The sequence below is a fragment of the Gossypium hirsutum genome, chromosome A13, assembly GCF_007990345.1.
Source record: "Gossypium hirsutum isolate 1008001.06 chromosome A13, Gossypium_hirsutum_v2.1, whole genome shotgun sequence".
NCBI classification, from domain to species: domain Eukaryota; kingdom Viridiplantae; phylum Streptophyta; class Magnoliopsida; order Malvales; family Malvaceae; genus Gossypium; species Gossypium hirsutum.
In genome coordinates, this window is record NC_053436.1 from 18,993,882 (window position 1) to 19,014,788 (window position 20,907).

The following is a 20,907-nucleotide window of genomic DNA, read 5'->3' on the forward strand; positions in this document are numbered from 1 at the left end:
CTCATATTTTAGCTTTTACAGATTAAGTGGTTTAGTATTCAATTTGTTAAAGTATGTTAAGAGAATTACTTTTTCTTTTTAAGATTTAACACTCCTATGTGAGAAAATATTATTTAACTCATATATTTATTAAAAGTTTATATAAAAATTAATTTAAAAGTCTATATAAAAATTAATTGTTATTTTAATCATAAAGTTAATTGTGTTTCGAATTTTTATTATAGAAAAATATTTTTTAAAAATGAAAAAAATTAAAATACTGTTATTTAAAATAATTTTAAAGTTTTTGGGTATATGACTTATTGTTTTTTAATTTATATATTAAATAAATTCTTATATAATAGTAAAAGAGATAGTCTTAATAAATTTTAAAATATTGAATTAATTATCATTATAGTTTAAGATTTATGGCTTAACGTATATGATTTAGGGTTTAAAATATAAGAGTTACTATTTTAAGGTTTATGGATTATGGATTATGGGTTTATGGATTATGGTTTACAATTTATGGTTTAAGGGTTGGGGTTTAAGGTTTAGGTGTTAGGGGTTAGGGGTTATGGGTTAGGGGTTATGGGTTATGGATTTAAGGGTTATGTTGTATGATTTAGGGTTTAGGGGATAAAAGTTAGGGGTTTAGGTTTAGATTAGTTAATTAGTATTTTTTAATTTATATATTAAATAATTTCTTATATATTCGTAAAAGAGATAATATTAAATTTTAGATATTAAAATTATGATTATAGTTTAATTTATTTAAGAGATAATAGATAAACTTTATATATATTTAGGATTTAACTTGAGATTTGTTAAATGATGAAATTTTATGTAATCAATTAATGCTTTTATATTTAAAAATATTTAATCTAAACAATTTGATATATAAAAATATATAAAAAAATTAAAATTTAATCTAATTATTTTAAATATTACTTAAATTTTTAAAAAAAATTATTTAAAATTAATATAAAAGATATAAAAATTCAATATAAAAATTATAAAAAAGTCAAAAATTAGCGGCGTTTATGATAAAAACGCCGCAAAAGGCAATCAATAGCGGCGTTTATGATAAAAACGTCGCAAAAAGTAATTTATTTTAAATAAAACGGTACCATTTTGACAAAATACGCGGCTAAATTTTAGTTTTGATTGAAACGACACCGTTTTATTTCTCTCCCCCCCCCCCCCCCAATTCCCTTCTTTCCCGATTCCACTCTCTTTCTCAGCCATTCTCAGCCCGTACTTCTATTTCTCTCCCCCGATTCCCTTTTCTTTCCCAATTCCCTTTTCTTTCTCAGCCTTTCTCAGACTAAGCCATTTGCCTAAATCATAGTTCCCCCGAAACCCTCATTTTCCCCCAAATCATAGTTCCCCTAAAACCCCAAAATTTCTCTAAATCAAACCCATTTGCTGTCTCCCTCTCTCTTTTGGATCGACAGGTATTATAATTTTCTAATCAAACCCAAAGCTCCTTCTTTCATTTTGATTTCATTGCAGCAAGCAAGCCGTTTATTTTTTATTTCATTTCGACTTCGATTTCACTTCTGTTTTATTTTTGCAGCAAGCAGAAAGATTAAGGGATTTCATTTTGAAATCAAACCCGATTGAAGGCTACCTTTGGCGAGTCCATCAAATCAAGGTACTCTTATTTACTTGTTCTTTTGAATCCTAGACTTTAGCATGCTGACATTTATATTTTTTTTCTTTTGTGTTCTTTAGTATATGCCATCTATTGGGAATTTTATTGTTGTTCTCTTTCCCCCTGCGTATGTAGTTAGTTTCCTATTATGGGAATTTATTTTGTTGGTTTTGATTTCTGCGTTTGATTTTGGCTTTTTGGTTTTTGAGTCGGAAGATTGATGGCCTTTTATGGGCTAGTTTGATTTATATTGGCATTTGATTATACATGATTGGAAAATGGTTTAATATGTATAGATTCTCCAAGACTAGAAACTTTATCCTTGATGTTTCAAGTTACTGAATGATGAACTTGGCTATCTTGAAACTACAACCTACACATGAGTGACCTTCGATACCGTAAACATGTTTTCGGTTATCAGTTCAGTGTCTTCTCATGTGATCATTGGTAGAAGCAATTCCTTGTAGGATTAGATAGTTTAGGTTAGATAACCCGACCTATATTGAATTGCTTGTTCTATTTATTGTGTTTTGGTTTCAATGGTCAATATTCTGGGCTTATTAAACTCTAAAAATGCATGTCACCAGTCATCCTCATGAAAACATGCCTCAAAAACACTCTTTGCTTATGCTGTTGTGCTTGTGCTGCCTTACACTCAAATATTTATGTTACCAATCTTAGCTGGTCCAGTCACCTTTTCTTCCATGATCTTCTGCATATTGTGTAACGTTAATACATCTTTCCTTATCCTGCATTGCTTTTACACTGTTAAATAGCGGGTAGTAGCTATCCCTGAAGTTTTCTGGCGAACTTTAGAGTCATAAAAACCCTGGCTAAAGACTTCCTGATTCTGAAATTTGCTGCCTTGCGTTGGAGGGCACCTATTGATATAATTAATAATTACGACCTTTTTAGGTAAAATAATGTGAATTTGCATTTAATTAAATTGTTTATTTACCATAGAATCTTTTTTCACAAGCCCCATGATATATATTTTCATTTCTCATTATTTTCTTCTAAGATCTTTTTATCATAATACTAAATCTACAGTTAATGGCTCCCTACCATCTTAAAAGTTGAATTATAGTCTAAATCACCATTTTTTCCCTTTAATTTCTTCGGTTAATAATTAGTACGGTAAACATGGACCAATTGCCATCTTTAAAATTAGTTGAAATGACTCTTGAAACCCGCAAAAAAGCTGGTACACTTCTCAAATTTTTATTTTTATTTTGGTGGAAAACATTTCTCAAATTTTAACCACGGTGTGACAAGAGATATGTATTTCTTCTTAACTTGGCGAGCTATACAGACTTCGCCAATACAAATTAGTCACGCTTCATAATTGTGAATCGGTAAGCAACTCACCATTTTTCTATATAAAAAAACATTTGGGCAAATCAAATTTATTATACATTTTCATGACAAGCCTCGCCAGCTGTTATCAATTTTATTATGTGCATGCCTCGCCATTTTCTTTTTATTTTGGTATATATCATTAAAGCTTGGCAGTATACATACTATTGGTGCTTATAATTTGCTCATATCGTTGGCTGTCATTAGTGATACCGTAACTGCATATTTGTTTAATTTTCTCCTTAATCCTCAAGTCATGCTCTAAGAAATACACTCAATTGAAGTTTGGAGCAACTCTATCCTCTTTTAACTCTATGATCTTATGAATGTGCAGAGCATGTTTGTAATGTCTCTGTCATAGTGGCTTCATCATATGATATCAATTACTATGTTACACATTGATGGTTAGAAAGCTGTAATTAATTATTTTTTATTCAATTTGATGGCTCGGAATAAATTGTTTGTGGTGACGCATGCATATTCACGTAACAGATGATGTGATTGTTATACATAGCTACTACATGAGTTGAGACCTGATGAGAGTAAGTTGGAGAATAGCCTGTGTTATCCAAAAATTAGTATTTTGTTCTAACAATCACTCTTTTGCATGCTAACTCAGCATATTACAGTGACATCTGTGTCGGATCAATTGCTTGCCAGCTGGAAAAGAAGGAATGTGGGGCTATCCATTTGTACATCATGACATTGGGGTTATCCATTTGCCAGCATATTACCCTAGACTTCTATGATGAGTTAAATGGATTTAACTCAATTGAATAATGATTAATTCACTTGTTTTAAGTGTTTTTTTTTCATTTTATATTTTTATATAAAAAATATATATACTTAAATCACAAAATGATAACTAAACTATACTTATTTTCCCAAATTGATATTTAAACTTTTTTGTTGTCATAAGTGGTACTTAAACTATACCACTTACCCATTTTATCTCTGTTGTTAAAGAAATTCCCTTAACCAATCATTTTGTGGCACGATATAATTTTTAACTAAATTATCCAAAAAAAAGATTAAATATTATTTCCTTTATAAACATATTTATCTTTTTTTGTTCTTCACCTAAAAGTTCTAGTGACAAAAAATTCAAGAACTAATCGAGAAACACATTTGTACCTAGTTTTCGACAATAAAGCTTAGATTGCGATGAGTTTTTTTTTCTTTTAAATTTTTTAATCTATTCTACCGGACACATCGCAATTCCAAGTATCTATGTTAGTGATTTAGTATCTCTTCTTAAATTTGAATCTCAATGATAATTAAACTGGAGGATGCCATTACTGTAGTGAGGATCCTTTAAATATTTACCTTTTTTTAATAAATTTTGAACTAGAGTGAACTGGCAAAAGTGTTGTTAAGAAGCTGAGGGTGTTACCGTAGCTCAACCAATTTAATAATTTAGGTTGATGCTATAATGTTATTGAAAGGCATATTTGAGTCAAATTATTTTTTATTTTATGGCTGTTTATTGTTTGCAGGTGTAATTTAATTTGCTAGAATTGACTCTTCCATCCAATTTATAATTTTTAAGAGGTATGTATATTTAATTTGCTAAATCTTTATTTCTAGGAGATTATATTTGGTATGTATTCCATGAGCTAATTACAAGGTAATTACAATTTCAAATAGGTATGTATATTTAATTTGTTAAATTTGTTTTTAACTTGTTTTTTAATGGATCATTAATGGATCATGTTTTTAACTTATTTCAAGTCTGTCCTTTGATTATTTTTTTAATTTGCTTATGCTGTTTATCCTTAGAGACTTGTTATGTTGTCTTTAATTTTTTTAATTTGCTTATTCTGCTTATCCTTTGGATCTCTTTGCTACTAGTTCCAATGCGTATGTTCTTCTCATTGCTACTGGAAACCTTTGCGTATGTTCTTAAGTATGAATAAGTATGAATTAATTTTATTACCATGTAGCTTGCTTGTCCATTAAAATTACAACAATAGCTGACCTTCTCTCCAACCTTTTTTAAATATTTTAAAGATTCAAAGTATATAGGCTGGAAACCTGACGGGTTGCCTTATATCGAGCTGTAAGATATAATGGATCCTCCCTAGGTGTAACAAGGACACGTATGATGAATCTTAAAAAATTCAAAAAGACTTGAAAAAAGTTCTATCGAGCTCATTTACTATTGAATATTTATTACCATGTAGCTTGCTTGTCCATTAAAATTACAACAATAGCTCACCTTCTCTCCAACCTTTTTTTAAATATTTTAAAGATTCAAAGTATATAGGCTGGAAACCTGACGAGTTGCCTTATATCGAGCTGTAAGATATAATGGATCTTCCCTAGGTGTAACAACGCCACGTATGATGAATCTTAAAAAATAACTTACATAATTCACATAACTTACATAATTTACATAACTCACATAACGTACATAACAACTTACGGAACTTAACTAATACATGTAGTGCAATCTAATAGTTTCCTTAAAAGCATATAGTTTAAAGTTCAAATTTCATAACTTACATAATCTACATAACTTACATAAAACATAAAAATATATCATATCAAGACTTACATAATAAACAACTTACCTATGTAATTTATTGTCAACTTTAGAATTCAAGAACTACGAAATGGATAGGAGTTGGATGAAATTGTCAAGGGTAAGCAACGCCTATCGAAATGGAGTACAAACTTTTCTGAATTTTGCATTTCAAAATGCAAGACAAGAGAATATGATTCTTTGCCCGTGTAAGAAGTGTGGCAACATCAATTGGCATACTCGTGAAGTTGTCTACGAACATCTAATTGTTGATGGCTTTATTCGGGGGTATAAAAAATGGATTTTCCATGGAGAGTGTACAGCTAGTGGAACTTCTTCAATGATTAATCCGAATTATCATGATACTGATTACCATCAGTATGTCAGACAAGATGACATGGAAGGTATGTTGCGGGATGTATTTAATATGCACAGTCATGGTGAGCAATCGTTTCCACCTGACTTTATTGCATCCGATGATTGTAATATTGGTGGAAATGTTTTTGGCGAAACGGGAACAAGTGCACCTTATGAGGAGCCAAATGAAGAAGTGGCGAAGTTCTACAATTTACTTAATGAAATGAACGAAGAACTTTACGAGGATCAAAATATTCGAAATTGTCCTTTTGCATTCGTTTATTTCACTTAAAATGTTTGGGAGGGTGGACTGAAAATTCTTTTACAATGCTGCTAGAGTTTCTCAGAGAGATGTTTCTTTTTGCAAAAATCCCCCAATCTTTTCAAGATATGAAGAGACTAATAAAAGATTTGGGCCTTGGGTACGATAAAATTCATAGTTGCCCAAATGACTGCATGTTGTACTGGGTGATCAGAAGAACCAACAGTGTTGTAATGTTTGCGGCAAGTCTCGTTGGATGAATGGGAATACAGAAGATGTGAATGCGGATGAAGGTGGGGCACAGTTAAGAAAGAAGCCAGTCAAGGTTTTACGATACTTTCCCCTAATACCAAGACTTCAAAGGCTTTTCATGTCATCAAAGACGGCCGAATCTATAAGGTGGCATAATGATCAACGGACCGATGATGGATTATTAAGACATCCTGCGGATTCTTTAGCTTGGAAATAATTTGACATGAAATTTTCAAACTTTGCAAGCGATCCTCAAAATGCGAGGCTTGGGCTAGCAACTGACGGCTTTAATCCATTTAAAATCATGAGTACTTCGTACAACACTTGGCCTGTGGTGCTTGTTCCTTACAATTTGTCTCCATGGATTTGCATGAAGCAATCTTCGTTTATTTTATCAATGATTATTCCTGGAGAGAAAGGTCCCGGAAATGATATTGACATCTATTTGCAGCCACTTATTGAAGAGTTAAAACAATTATGGTCGGGTGTTGAGACATATAATGTATTAAGAAAAGAGAACTTTTATTTACGTGCAGCTTTATTGTGGACAATTAATGATTTTCCGGCTTATGCTAATTTATCGAGTTGGAGTACTAAAGAACGTTATGCTTGTCCTTGTTGTGCTGCGCAAACTTGTTCGAAGTGGTTGTACAATGGGAAGAAGTTCTCTTACATGGGCCATCGTCGGTGGTTAGATAGAAATCATAAATTTAGATTTCAGAGGACTTTATTTGACAGTACAGAAGAGTACAGAGGAGCTCCTCAGCAGACCGTTGGATCTGAAATCTTGTTTATGTTAAAAGATATCAACTTCAGTTATGGGAAGATGAATCAACCACCTAACACGCAATCAAAGAGAAGATCGAGGGATGAATTCGATGATGAATCTGACGAAGAGGATGATCCTAATGAGGCAGACTTGTGGAAAAAAAGAAGTATTTTTTTTTAGTTGCCTTATTGGGAGCATAATATTTTACGCCACAATCTTGATGTCATGCATATTGAGAATAATGTCTGCGAGAACATAATTGGGACAATTTTGAATGTCGATGGAAAATCAAAAGACAATCTTCAGAGTTGACTTGATTTAGTTGACATGAGAATTCAGCGTGATCTTCATCCTCAAGTACTTCCGAATGGGAAATATCGATTGCCACCTTATATTTTTTCAATGTCAAAGGAAGAGAAAGAGGTGTTTTGTATGGTGCTGAAGGATATAAAGGTCCCAGATACGTATGCGTCAAATATATCTTGATGTGTGAGTCTTAAAGATCGAAGATTATATTCATTAAAATCACATGATTACCACATCTTGATGCAAGATTTACTCTTAGTTGCTTTACGGTGCTGCATGTCAAAAAATGTGACGTCCTGTATAATTGAACTATCCAATATAATGAAAGCTATTTGTGGCAAAGTTTTGGATGTTGAAGAACTTAAGAAAGTACAAGATCGAGCTGCTTTGACTTTATGCAATTTGGAGAAGATCTTTCCACCTTCCTTCTTTATTATTATGGTGCACTTGGTAATTCATCTCCCTCACGAAGCAATACTTGGTGGACCGGTTTTTTATCGATGGATGTATCCAATAGAAAGGTGCTAATTTATTTGTCAAGTATTTATTTATTCGCGTCTATACATTTAGTTACAACTTTTGATAAATATTGTATATCGTGTTTAGGTTTCTAAGCAAATTGAAAGCTTATGTCGCAATAAGCGTTATCCAAAAGGATCAATTGCTGAAGGCTACTTGGCAGAGGAGTGCATGACATTCTGTTCTAGATATTTAGAAGATGTTGAAACACGATTGAATAGACCAAATAGAAATACTGGGCTCAATGATCATAACTTGGCCGAAACTTATTTATTCCAAAGTTATGGAGAACCAATCGGCAAAGTTTAAATTGCAGAATTATATGATATATCGTGGATACAAGCACATCGATATGTACTTTTTCACCACGATTTAGTTGAACCGTTACGCAAGTAAGTTCTAAAATTTCCTCACATATTCGTAGTTTTGATTTGTTTATCTTCTAACCAATTACACTTGTTTTTAATATAGTGAGTACAAACAAATTTTGAGATCTCATGCACGCTCTCGAAGATTGCAACATCGAGAGATTAATAAGTTATTCACATAATCTTTTCATGAATGGTTAAGTCAAACGGTATGTAACTAAAGTTAATAAGTTACATATAATCCCGAAATTTAGTTAATTATTCAATTTACTTTCGATTCAATAGGTTTGGAGTGGAAAGGACGTCAATGACGAAGTTAAATGGCTTTCCCAAGGTCCGAACAGAATAATAAAAAGATATAGTGCCTTCCTCATCAATGGATACAGATTTCATACAAAGTATCGTGAGAGAATGAGGAGAACTCAAAATTGTGGAGTTGTTGTTAATTCTTCAATTACAAGTTATGCTAGTGCTAGGAACAGTAATCCAGTTGAGGGTAATGTGGAGTATTATGGACTTCTTACCGACATTATTGAGTTGGATTACTATGGCAGATGGAAAGTTGTCTTATTTCGGTGTGATTGGGCTGATGTTAATACTGCTCGAGGAATTAAAGAAGATCAATTTGGTTTTACAATGTTGAATTTCTCTCGCTTGATTCACACTGGACAACAATTGATGGACGAGCCATATGTATTTTCCTCTCAAGTGAAACAAGTTTTTTATTCTAAAGATCCAACTGATGAGGGTTGGTATGTTGTACTCCGGAACACCCCTAGAGACTTGTTTGAAATGGGTAATGGAAGTAGAGATGACATCGTCGAAAGATCAGAAACATTACCTTTTCCAGAACAAAACTTAGATGAAAATATCCCTAGTACTAATAGACAACATCAATGGGTTCGACATGATGTGGATGAAGATATTTACGAATAATGATGTAGTAAGATTTTACAATTTTTTAATTATATGTAATATTATAATTTTAATCTTTGTCATGTTATATAATTTAACTATTTTATATGTACTACTATTGTTGTAATTTGTTACTAAAACTTTAACTATTTTATGTGTATTGTAGGAAAAATGCGTAGAAGAAGATTAAGAGATTTAAGTATTGTCCAGAATACTCCAAATTCGGAAGAAGGAAATAGTGAACAGTAGACAGTTGTTGGATCTTCGAATGTGCCGGAGACACTTGATGAGCCTGAAGAATTTCAAAGTAATGTTATGTTCATTTTACATGTGTTGACTTTTATTATTGAATTATTTGTCAATTTTAATATGATAATAGTATATCATTTTTCAGCTGAAAGTGGTGGGACGCGTAGAGTTCGAGGACGTACGCTGCTTAGAGATTTATACGACTTAGATCCTGTCGAGCGTGTTAAAGTAAGTAGAAATACTCATGGTCAGCCTATTGGATCTGAGGCTCGACTTTTAGCAGGCTATTTGGGCATTTTAGCACGAAATGCAAATATGTTACCCATCAACTATGAATCATGGCATCACATGCCTGATAGCAACAAAAATCAGGCTCTCACTAATATTAAGGTAACAAAATATGAATGCAATTTATAATACTTTGGTTTAAGTTTCATTTATATTTACATTCTAAACTTATATTTTTTTAGGAGAGATTTGCTTTAGAAGTCTCCGATGATTATATCAAGAAGGCATTAGGTAAAAGATGGAGAGACAATAAAAGCACTTTAAAGAAACAATATTTTAAGAAAGACATAAGCCTCGAGGAAAAATTGAGAAATGTTCCGCCGGGAATGCTAAGGTATCAATGGGAAGATGCGGTTAGATTTTGGAATTCAAAGAAAGGAGAGGTATTGCGTATTTCCAAACTCTTATATATAGTGTTTACTTTATACGTAATAATAATTTTATTATGTAGGACCGTGAGCGAGTTGGAACAAGTAGCAGGCAAAAACAAAAATTCACGCACACGGCAGGGTCGAGAAGTTTTGCTTCTGTAGCTGAGGCCGAAGTATTATGAATTTATTAATTCTTTCAAATATTAATAACTTTCTATTATTAAATAATATTCTTACTACTATATTGTAGGAAGTTAAATCCGGACAAAAGTTGGACGCCTTCAGCTTTTTGAGATTACGCATAGGAAGAAAGATGGATCTCCTATGACATCCGAAGCTGGAGAAATTATGGTATATTTACTTAATAATATTTGATTTATTCTAAATATTTATAATCTTTAATGATAATTTTTTAATTTGATTTATTCTAAATCTTTATAATCTTTATTATAATTGTTTAATTCAATTCATCATTAGTAGTTTTAAATAATGTTAAGTTATGTTGCATTCCTTTTTATTATATATTTCGTTTCTAACTCTTTAATTGATTTTTTAGGAGAAACTAAAGGAAAAGAAGGCAGAATATGAAGCGATTGCTTCTAGTGATAGTTCTGTTAATCTTGAGAACATTGATAACAGAATTATCACTGAAGTTTTGGGTCCTGAAAAGTTCGGTCGGGTTCGATTTCAAGGATCTAGTGTTACCCCGACCCAATATTTTGGATCCGGCTCCCAGCAATACATGCCTTCCGGAAGTCAAGCTCAAGCTGAAGTTCAGAGGTTAAGAGACCAGATAGCTCAGATGCAAGCGAACACGGTTGAGCAAATTGCCGAGGTTCAACGAAAATATGAAGAACTCCAGCAACAACTTAGAGCGGAGGCAGCAGAGAGGGAGGCAACGGCTGCAGCGAGAGAGGCAGAGGCACGGGCGATGGTAGCAGAGCAAAGCAAAAAGTACGATGACCTCCAGCTACAGCTTCAGCAGATGATGCATATGTTTCAGCAATCGCAAAAGCCGCCATCTTAGACATTAGTTTTCTTATTGTAAGAATGTTTTTAAGTTTTGTCACGTTTAACAGTATTGTAAAAATATTTTAAATTATACTTTATTTATTAATTATATCATATATCTTTAGTTAAATTTGAAGTATCATTTAGAATTAATTTTTTAGTTGTATTTTTATGCTAAATTTGCTGTTTTTGGCTGCATTTTATACTATATTTGTTGTATTTGGTTGGAATTTAATGCAGGAAGGGCTGGATATTGATAAAAAAAATATTGCAAATCTGCCAAAATTAGCGGCATTTATTGGAAAAGCGCCGCTAAAAGTCACGGCTTTTAGCGGCGCTTTTCCCACAAACGCCGCTAAAAGTCACGGCTTTTAAAGGCGTTTTTTCAATAAACGCCACAAAGTTTTATGGTGTTACCTACAGCGGCATTTTTGGCGGCGTTTTAGAAAGCGCCGCTAAAAGTCGATTTTCCTGTAGTGGCAGAATCATCTCATGACCTGCCTTCCTTCATCTCCGCCTAACCCAAGCCACAGATGAGAGGTCAGTTTGCTTGTCTCGTTTTCTGTGCCTAACTCAAAAATTGAATCCACTAAATAATTATCAAAGTAGACTCAATGATAGTCCTAGACTACTTGAAAGCTCAAGGTAAAAACAATCTCACAATGTACAATTTTTTGCACTCACTCTCTCCAAATGACAGCTAATTTTACCCACAAAATGTTCCCAACATGAATTGATAAAAAGACTCAAAACTCATCTCTAACAACATTTATATGGGTAGAGTAGTTGCTTAGAAAAACTTATCCAATCAGTTTGAATTTTGAATTTTGAAAAAATCCCAGTTGATGAACTTGGAATGACTCAAACTCTTCAAAGACTTTTAAACTTAGTTACCATAAGGACTTTGTATGGTTTTATCTAATTCCTTATTATTTCTTACAGTTGCTATCTATCACATATTTACAAAACATTTATTACAATAATACGTCTATCAAATATTAGCAATATTGAATAAAAAATTGTTTTGCCTAACAATTATAATCAATCATCTCCTTTACTTTGTATAGCTTAACAAAACAAAGTTTGTGATTACTTATTTATTTACTAATTTCAACCTTCTAAACGAAAATACATATTAATTTTGTTCTTTAATAATATAACTAGTTACCAAATACAGTATAAAAAGAGATAGAAACAAAGAGAGTGGGGGGTAAAACGGAGGACTGTGTTGGATGATAGGGAGTGGGTGACAGTGGCTCACATGATATATATGTATAAAGATCTGTGTATGTATGTATAATTTTGGTGCAATCAAAGAGTCCAAAAAGGGGGAGAGCAGGAACTGGCAGTGAGGATAGTGGTGGATAAAATAGGGTTTTGGATGTCATGCATAATTCCTTTGTTTGTGAATTGGCAGCCAACGTCCCCTTCACGAGAACGACCATTTCCTACTCTTCTTGTTTTCTTCTGTTCTTCATCTGCTTGTCTTCTTCTTCTCTTGGAATGTGTGTTGAAATTGGATCCCTTTCTTTTCCATTTTTTACCGCCACAAAAAGAAAAAAGGTATTCTTTATATAAATAATTTAGACGAGGGTATATACCATTAGTTTAATAGAAAGCTGATCGTGGTATTTACTAATTAACCATTAATTGCGACCAAGATTAGAACCCTAATTTATATATATATTAATAAATAAATATTCACCATTGGGTTTTGATGATTATCAGGATATATATCATTATAATCCCTTTTTTTCTTCATGGTCCATGCTAGGTAGAGCTGCTGCAAACCAAGTAGTCATCATTGCCAACTTAAACTTAAATAATTTCACTTGGAAATACTTCTTGCATGATTCAACCTAGCAAACGTCTCTATGCTCTAAGCCTATACATACACACACGCAAATTATTTCTCCATAATCATCACTTCAGGGCCCCGTTGATCATAAAAAAAATTTCACTTGATATGATTTCTACTTTTATACATCACTCTCTCTCTCGTTACCAAAACCTTGGATACATATCATAATCATTATGTATAACATAAACAAATACACCATGTTATGTTTTTCTGTAACTGGGATGACACTTTGATCGACGAGTACTTTTTCAAACATTCCAAATCATCAATTGAAATGGTGTTGTTCGAGCCACGGCCAAAACCCCGTTTGATCCTCGATGTTGCAGAACATGTTACCCAGGCCTTCTTCTTTAACAATTTGATCCATCTTTTGGCATTGAAGGTGATTATCAGGCCTTGATGATGAGGTTTGAAACAGCTGTGCGACTGCTGTAGTTGGCCTAATGGATGTTGGGAAAAGGGTTCTGCAGCTTGTCGGATGGCTGTCAATGACTGTTGGTGTCCTTGACATACCCAGCTTCACATCCGAGCTGTTTTCACTTCTGTTACTACATGAACCTTCCGTTTCCTTGTTGAGGTTGATGGATTCCGTTGGTTCTTTGCCTTTCAGTGCCAATATCTGCACCCACAAATTAACTCTTGCAGTTAAAGATGAAGTATATACGCATGTTGTTGCACAAACTACTAAATAACTCAATAGTTTTGAAGAGGTTTAATCCATAATTTCATACTAAGACAATGAGATCCTTGTTCTAACTTGTAAGAAAAGATCTCTCATTCATTGCATTCCATAAGTTATCACTCATGATTACCCCTATTAATTTGAATTCTAATTATGGTTTTAATCTCTCTATAATGCTAAAATTTGTGATTTAATCATTTTACATTAATTCGGCATAGTTTATTCTATCTTCTTTTATAGTATCATTAGTAGGTCTAAATTGATAATACTGTTAATTGCTATTTGTAACTTGATGAAATGGTTTTTTTTTAAAATAGTTTAAGTATTCAATTAAGATTTAAATTTATTATTGGTTGGACACAAATGATTAAATTTTTGCATGATCTTTTGTGATAGAACTTTAGCAATAACAATTAATGGTGTTATCAATTTGAATCTACAAATATCATTATAAAAATAAATGAGAAATTATACTAAATTAAAGTAGAAAGATTGAATCTGAGGCTAAAAAACAGAATTAGACCGTCAATCAATAAAAAAAAGTAAAATTATGTGGCAGAAATAAGGTTCTGAAAATAATGGTTCATGGTAAGTCAATAAAGCATGAAGAAATGGATCAAAATAATCTTCAAAAAGCTCAATTATTCAACACACACACACACACTTACATATATATGCTTACCTCAGCATGAAGCTTTTGGTTCTGAGCTTGGAGTGCATCATTATCAGCTTTGATAGCTTCATACTGTTTTTTAAGGAGATCATAGTCTTTCTCAAGTTGCTTGGTTTTCCACCTTGCTCTTCTGTTTTGGAACCAAATAGCAATCTGCCTTGGTTGCAACCCAAGAGCTCTAGCCAGCTGCATTTTTCTCTCAGGTTCAAGCTTGTTCCCCAACTCAAAGTTCTTCTCAAGGGTCTTCACTTGTTCCATGTTCAGCCTTCTCTTCTTCTCTCCTGCCTGTGAACCATCATCTGATAAATCATCCTCCCCATTTCCTTCTTCACATACATGATCTATACCAGCAAATGATATTGATCTCTTCCCCAGAAATGGTGCAACACCTATATATATATAAAAGAAATCAATTCCATGATAGATTTTACATATGTAAACCCTAAAGATTCAGATTGATATATATACCGTGAAAGTCTTGGGGTGTGCATGAAGGAAGCATTTGATTGATGGAAGTTGGGGGTTGATGATGATGATCTTCTTCATGAGGAGTTTGGAGCATGAAATTGGCCGGAAAAAAAGCCATCCCATTGCAAGACATGTCTTAATAATAATGATCTTAATTCAAACAATATTGAGAAAAATATATATTTTCATGCTTGACTGCCATGGCATGATGTTCTTCAAGGAAACAACAATACGCAGAAAATCCTGAGAGTAGACACAGAGTTTAATGAAAGAAAAAGCAAAAGAGAGGTTTGATAATTCAGTTTATAAAAGAAAAATAAATTAGTTTCTTGAATTGGAAGGTGATGCAGAGATTTTTCTGAAATGGATGGCTTATATATATATATATATCAATTCTGTGTGTGTGTGTGTGAGAGAGAGAGAGAGAGAGAGAGATATGCATGTATGTGACTATGCCATTGGGTGAGGGAAATGCTAGCTGATATTATTATTATTTTCTTTTAAAAACTAATTAGCAATAAAAATAATATCATGAAATTTAGTTTAAATAATTGCAACAAAATTTTTATACACGTGCATGCATGTTCATGAAAAAAAAATGAGAAAGGCTACTAACTAAACATTGGTTATATTATGAGTGTTGAAAGCATTTAAAGTAGTGATACCAATCCAAGTCCAATAATTTGAGGTCATTTTCATGTTACTAGACTTTTATTTCCACACTTGGGAGACAATTTGTGGTGTTTTTCTCAATAAAGACAGTTGTCTTTAGATGTAAAATAAATTTTCAGGATAGGGATGCAACCACTTTTTATGAAGCTTTGATTCCATAGGTGAATGTGGGTGCTTCTTTTTAACTGGTTAGAAATTGAATTTTAATTTTAGAAAACCTATAGGTTTAAATAGTAATTTTACAAATCAAGGAAGCCTCCCCTACCTCTAGTGAGTAATATTAGATTCTACTGTTATTATTATATTTTTAATAGTGCTAAGATTCCGGAGTATATCTTCTTTTAAGTAATATTACATTTTCATGATAATGTGAGATTTTTGATAAATTTATCTCAAAAAGGGTAAAAGACACCTACTCCTATAGTTTCAAGAATGCTCGTACCCATCAGGTTTAAAGAAAATTTCATAAACACCCCTTCAAATCTATTTACCAATTAAAAAGATAAATTATTCCTTTATTATTATTTATCTATATATTTTCTATTTAATGTATTCATTTCTCTATTTTTAATATTAAAAAATTGAATGCTATACAATATATTTGACTTTTTTCATAAAAATTATATTTGAATTCAATTAAAATTAAATATTTTAAATTTATTTTAATTAGTTATGTATAAACCGTGTGAGATAAACTCTGTCATATATTTTTATGTAAAAATAATTAATTACTAGAAAGTTTTAATGGGAAAAATTGATTGAAATATAAAAGTGAAATTTAAAAAAAAAATCATCTAAAATTTAATATTGAAAGTGCAAAAAGAAAAAGTTGAAAATGAAAAAAAAACGTAAAAGAGAAAAAAAAATAATTGTCCAAAATTTTAAAATAAACTTATGGCGAACGAGGCCTTGGCTGAACTAGAAGGCTAAGACCCTCTAAACTTTAAGATATCATATCTTAAACTATATTTATTAAAAAAATATTAATTGAAAATTATTTATATTTAGCATAAGATTATATTAGAATATAATGTAATTTATAATTTAATTTAATAATAATTAAAATATTTTTAACTAATTAAATTTATTTAATTTTTCATTGAATATAAAAGGTGAAATTGTCATTCTATTTATTTCATTTAATAAAAAAACTTTAAGAGGATCATGAATTTTTCATCAAACTTTACAGAAGGGTATGTGAGAATTTTTTAAATCATTGCGGGTAAGTGGATCTTTTTTTATCAAACCTGACTTTTTCCTAATAAAAACTCACCAACGACTCTGGATCCTTGATGTTGTTGTTAGGAGTTGAGAAAAATAATAATTTCTCTATTTTATTTCTGCATGAAATTTTATATTTATGATAATTTTACCATTATTTTCTTTTATTATTTTGGTTAAAATTTCCATTACACCATAACAAATAACATGTTTTGGTAAAATTGTATTTTTTTTCTCCTGTCACTTTGATCAAAGAGAAGCCTTAACTATTTCCTAATTTCAATTTATCTATTTGAAAATGAAGATATTAAATAAATTTTTTTAAAAAAAAAAGTATTCATTTATCAGTAAAATAAAATACTATAAGCTTAAACAGTCGTGTTGTAAAGAATAAAAAATAATAAAAATTTTATATTTCCTCAATCAAATAACAAAAACTTATCTTCAAACTAAATAAATTAAACAATATAATATAACATACCCAATAACGTGTTAAGTAATATTACGTTCTAATAATCATATTACAAAAAATAATCATACATTCCTTAAACTAAACACCTTTTAAATGTATGGTTATCAAGTTGTGATGTTTAAATCAGCAAAAAATTTACAAAGGAATGCACATAAGATTCAAATCAAAGAAGGATGTGTATAAATGGATTGTTGTAGGGCTTTAGTCTTCTCCCATTCTTACATATACCAGTTCTCATGTAACGTGTCTTCCGTGTTTATTTTTTAAATTTACTAAATAATATATTTTATAAATTTTTTAAAATATATATTTGTTAATTAAATTAAAATTTGTCTAATTTATAATAAAAGTCTGTTAATTTTGAAAAATAGTTTAAAGAAAAAAATAACATTTTTTAAAAGTAATGAAAATAAAAGAGTAGGAAATAATTGATAGTAAAATATTAAGTAATTAGATAAAATAACTTATAATTTGAATATAAATCAAAATTTCACCTATAAAGAACCAGTACTTTAATACTTCATTTTCTTTAACATAATATTTCATAACACAATAGTAAACATCATTCACAATTATGTAAATATTATTAAAATCAAATCATAGTAAAACTATCAAGTATTAAATAATAATAATAATAATTAAACATCTCAAACAATAATGAAGATCTTTTTTTTTGATGGAAACAAAACCTATTAAATAATACTAAAATATGAATTTTCTTATAATTCTTTAGATGTTATTTTAAATGAAAATGCATTGATAATGCATGTATTTATAGTACTAAATATTAGTTTTAATTTATATGCAACTGTAACACTAATTAAGTGATAATTAATCTAAAATAGCAAGTGTAATTTTATACGAATCCAAAATATAATTAAGTGATGAAAACAATAGTAATAAAATAATTATAAGTAAATTTTATATTCAAGTTTTAATAAAAATATTATTAATAAAATATATAGTTATTTTGATATAATATTATAGATTTTAAAAAAATGAGAAAAATAGATAATACAAAATATTAATTCTTAATTTATTGATTTTATTTACATTACTTTCTCAAATAGATATGAGGCACACTATTTGATTATATGCACTTAGTATTTATAAAAAGATTTAATATTTAATTTAATTATAAAATATATCTATTTTCTTTTGAGTTTTTGACATGTAAATTAGACCATTTTTCTAAAAAAGGCCCATTGCCTACTTTATTTACGGAAATGGACCACTTAAAACTTGATTGACTGGAATGGACCAAAAAAATCCAAAACGTGCCTACGTGGAAGCGTTTTAAGGAGAAATTTCAAAAAAAATGTGCTGACAGGGGCGAGCTTTACCCTATGTTAGTAAAAACGCACTAACGTGGGCACGCTTTTGCCTGTGCTCAAACTAAATATTCAAAAAAGATCATTTTTTAAAAATATTATAAAAATAGACTAATTTTTAAAAAAATTATGAGAACAAGCCTTTAAAAAGACCCAAAATGGTAACATTATTATTTTTTAAAGGTGCAACCAATTAATATGGAAATAAACTTTACAAAACAAATTTTTAAATAGACCCAAAGTTTCATTTCCCTTGTTTTCTTAAGCAACATGAGATGTGACATATGTGTATATATAGAGCCATGAATAGGTTTGCAATTTGTTTCTAGACAATATATGATTTCTTCCTCTTTTAACTAACAATATAAGATTAAATGCTACACTATATTTTATAATTTTTTTACAAAAAATTCTATTTTTTATATTTTGTTAACATTTTCTCATATTATAAAATTATCTTTTGAGATCTTTAATATTGTTACATTTTAGAATTGTTAGCATATACAAAAGAACTATTAAAAAAATAACAAATTGTACATATAAAACTTGTACACGCAGTAGTATTCTATTCAATTTTAAATGTTTGAAGTTAATATCCATGCAATTCTAATTTTTAAAATATATGTTATGAATGTTTGATTAATAAATAAATGGTTAGTATTTGGTACTCAAATAATATTTTTTGTAATTTTAAAAAATTGATATATCTTTTTTTAATATTTTACTATACTCATTAATTTTTTAATCCTAATTTTAATTTAATTTTCATCACCTAATGAATGCTGATAAATTTATTTCAAATGTACTTTGATTAGATAGATAATCTATTTAAGCATAGTATATAATTATGTTAAATAAGTTTTTTATAGAAATATATAATATACATAAATTATATAAATTATTTTTCATATTTTTATATCTAGATTAAATTATATTAGTAGTCACTTAACTATGATTTTTTGGCTATCAAATTATAAAAACTTACAAAATGATTACTCAACTATTAGTAGTTTTTTAAATATTTATTTTTTTAATATTTTGTCATACTCATTTTATATTTTATAATTTTTTTACTTATAGAGTTTAAAAATTTTATTTATAATGTAACAAATTTTAACTTTTTCTAAAAAAAATTAAACTCTATAAGTAAAAAAGATATAAAATATAGTGTAGTCTTTAATTTTATGTTGTTAGTTAAAAGAGAAAGGAATCTCACATTGTCTAGGAATAAGTTGCAAACCTATCAATGACTCTATGTATACACATATCTCACATCCCACACTTCTTACAAAAACAAGGGAACTGAGACTTTGAGTTTATATAAAGATCTGTTTTGTAAGTTTTATTTCTATAAATTGGTGGCACTAAAAAAAATAGTGTTGCCACTTTAGGTCTTTATAAGAGCTTATTATTGTAATTTTTTAAAAAATGTGATTTATTTTTTAAATATTTTTTAAAAATGACTTTTTTTGAAAATTTAGTCTAAGCATAGGCAAAAACGTGTTCCTTTCAGCGCATTATGGACATTTTTTAGTAAAATAATTTGTAAATTAAGAAAAAATAAATAAATAAATTATACATTGTAGATTAAATTACCAATATATTGATCTATATTATCTTTTCTTACATATAATTATATTTATTTAAATAAAAAAATTATATTTTTATTATTTCTAATTTATCCAATTATATTTAATGAATTGTTAGATTTATAATATTATTAGTTAATAATATAGTAGGTAGAAGGAAGAAATTTATGACTTTTATGTTAATAGAGTATCATATTAATTAATATTATTTTTATTATTATCACATAATACTAATAAATTATTATATTAATATGGATTTAATAGTAAAGTGTAATCACATCAATTCAATTTTTTTATCAAATTCATGCTTGCACAGAATAATTATAGATAGATAGACGGAGCATATAGGGAATGCTAGTCCTTTTACGTCATGTTTCCTTAAAAAGTATCCCATACATATTTAAATATTAATTAAGTTGTTTTAAATATATCAATATTGAATATGTTGCGTGGGCAGATCCGTTTGAGATAGGTGTTACATTCTGAAAGGGGTATCCACTAGCTTCTGCCAAATGGGGTCATGCGGGTCCGCCCATCCTGGCGTTATATAGTATTGGATGTGATACTGTGTATTTCATTTATTTATGTGGGGTGACTTTGAGGGACTACTATTAGCCCTTAAGAAATCTGAAATTCTTTTCCTTCAGAAGGAATTGAGGGTCGACCAAGTTCCTGCTGTACTGATAAAAAAAAAAAAACATTTTGTTGAAAATAAATGAAATCTAAGTTTATATTTAAAAAAAAAAAAAGATTTG

The 20,907-nt window shown here is 29.8% G+C and overlaps 2 protein-coding genes and 1 long non-coding RNA gene across 4 annotated transcripts; 2 read left to right on the top strand and 1 right to left on the bottom strand.

Annotated features, from left to right (window-relative positions):
* The first annotated feature begins 1,127 nt into the window (after window positions 1-1,127).
* LOC107944424 (uncharacterized) lies at window positions 1,128-9,571 on the top strand. Of its 2 annotated transcripts, XR_005907549.1 has the most exons (5): window positions 1,128-1,436; window positions 1,559-1,636; window positions 3,612-3,744; window positions 4,489-4,543; window positions 9,431-9,571. It is a non-coding gene; the product is annotated as an uncharacterized lncRNA (long non-coding RNA). The 2 variants fall into 2 exon arrangements; XR_005907550.1 differs by lacking the exon at window positions 9,431-9,571 and having other exon boundaries at window positions 1,191-1,436; window positions 4,489-4,544.
* Window positions 9,572-9,664: 93 nt separating this feature from the next.
* Window positions 9,665-10,523, top strand: LOC121212420 (uncharacterized). The gene is made up of 3 exons (XM_041085023.1): window positions 9,665-9,903; window positions 9,984-10,184; window positions 10,253-10,523. The coding sequence occupies exons 1-3, from the start codon at window positions 9,829-9,831 to the stop codon at window positions 10,352-10,354; spliced, it is 378 nt and encodes a 125-aa protein (XP_040940957.1). The 5' UTR covers window positions 9,665-9,828; the 3' UTR covers window positions 10,355-10,523.
* A 2,599-nt stretch (window positions 10,524-13,122) lies between these two features.
* Window positions 13,123-15,491, bottom strand: LOC107893967 (homeobox-leucine zipper protein ATHB-13). Its single transcript, XM_016819128.2, has 3 exons — window positions 14,868-15,491; window positions 14,409-14,788; window positions 13,123-13,663 (listed from the first exon to the last, which is right to left on the bottom strand). Exons 1-3 carry the CDS (start codon window positions 14,998-15,000, stop codon window positions 13,310-13,312), a joined length of 867 nt encoding a protein of 288 aa, XP_016674617.1. The 5' UTR covers window positions 15,001-15,491; the 3' UTR covers window positions 13,123-13,309.
* Between the last annotated feature and the right edge of the window lie 5,416 nt (window positions 15,492-20,907).

Coding starts and splice junctions, on each gene's coding strand:
- LOC121212420 (XM_041085023.1), top strand. CDS start 9,829: ATGTTACCCATCAACTATGAATCATGGCATCACATGCCTGATAGCAAC. Junction 9,904..9,983: donor AGGCTCTCACTAATATTAAG/GTAACAAAATAT, acceptor ATATTTTTTTAG/GAGAGATTTGCTTTAGAAGT. Junction 10,185..10,252: donor GGAATTCAAAGAAAGGAGAG/GTATTGCGTATT, acceptor TTTATTATGTAG/GACCGTGAGCGAGTTGGAAC.
- LOC107893967 (XM_016819128.2), bottom strand. CDS start 15,000: ATGTCTTGCAATGGGATGGCTTTTTTTCCGGCCAATTTCATGCTCCAA. Junction 14,789..14,867: donor CACACCCCAAGACTTTCACG/GTATATATATCA, acceptor ATATATATATAG/GTGTTGCACCATTTCTGGGG. Junction 13,664..14,408: donor ACCAAAAGCTTCATGCTGAG/GTAAGCATATAT, acceptor TTGTGGGTGCAG/ATATTGGCACTGAAAGGCAA.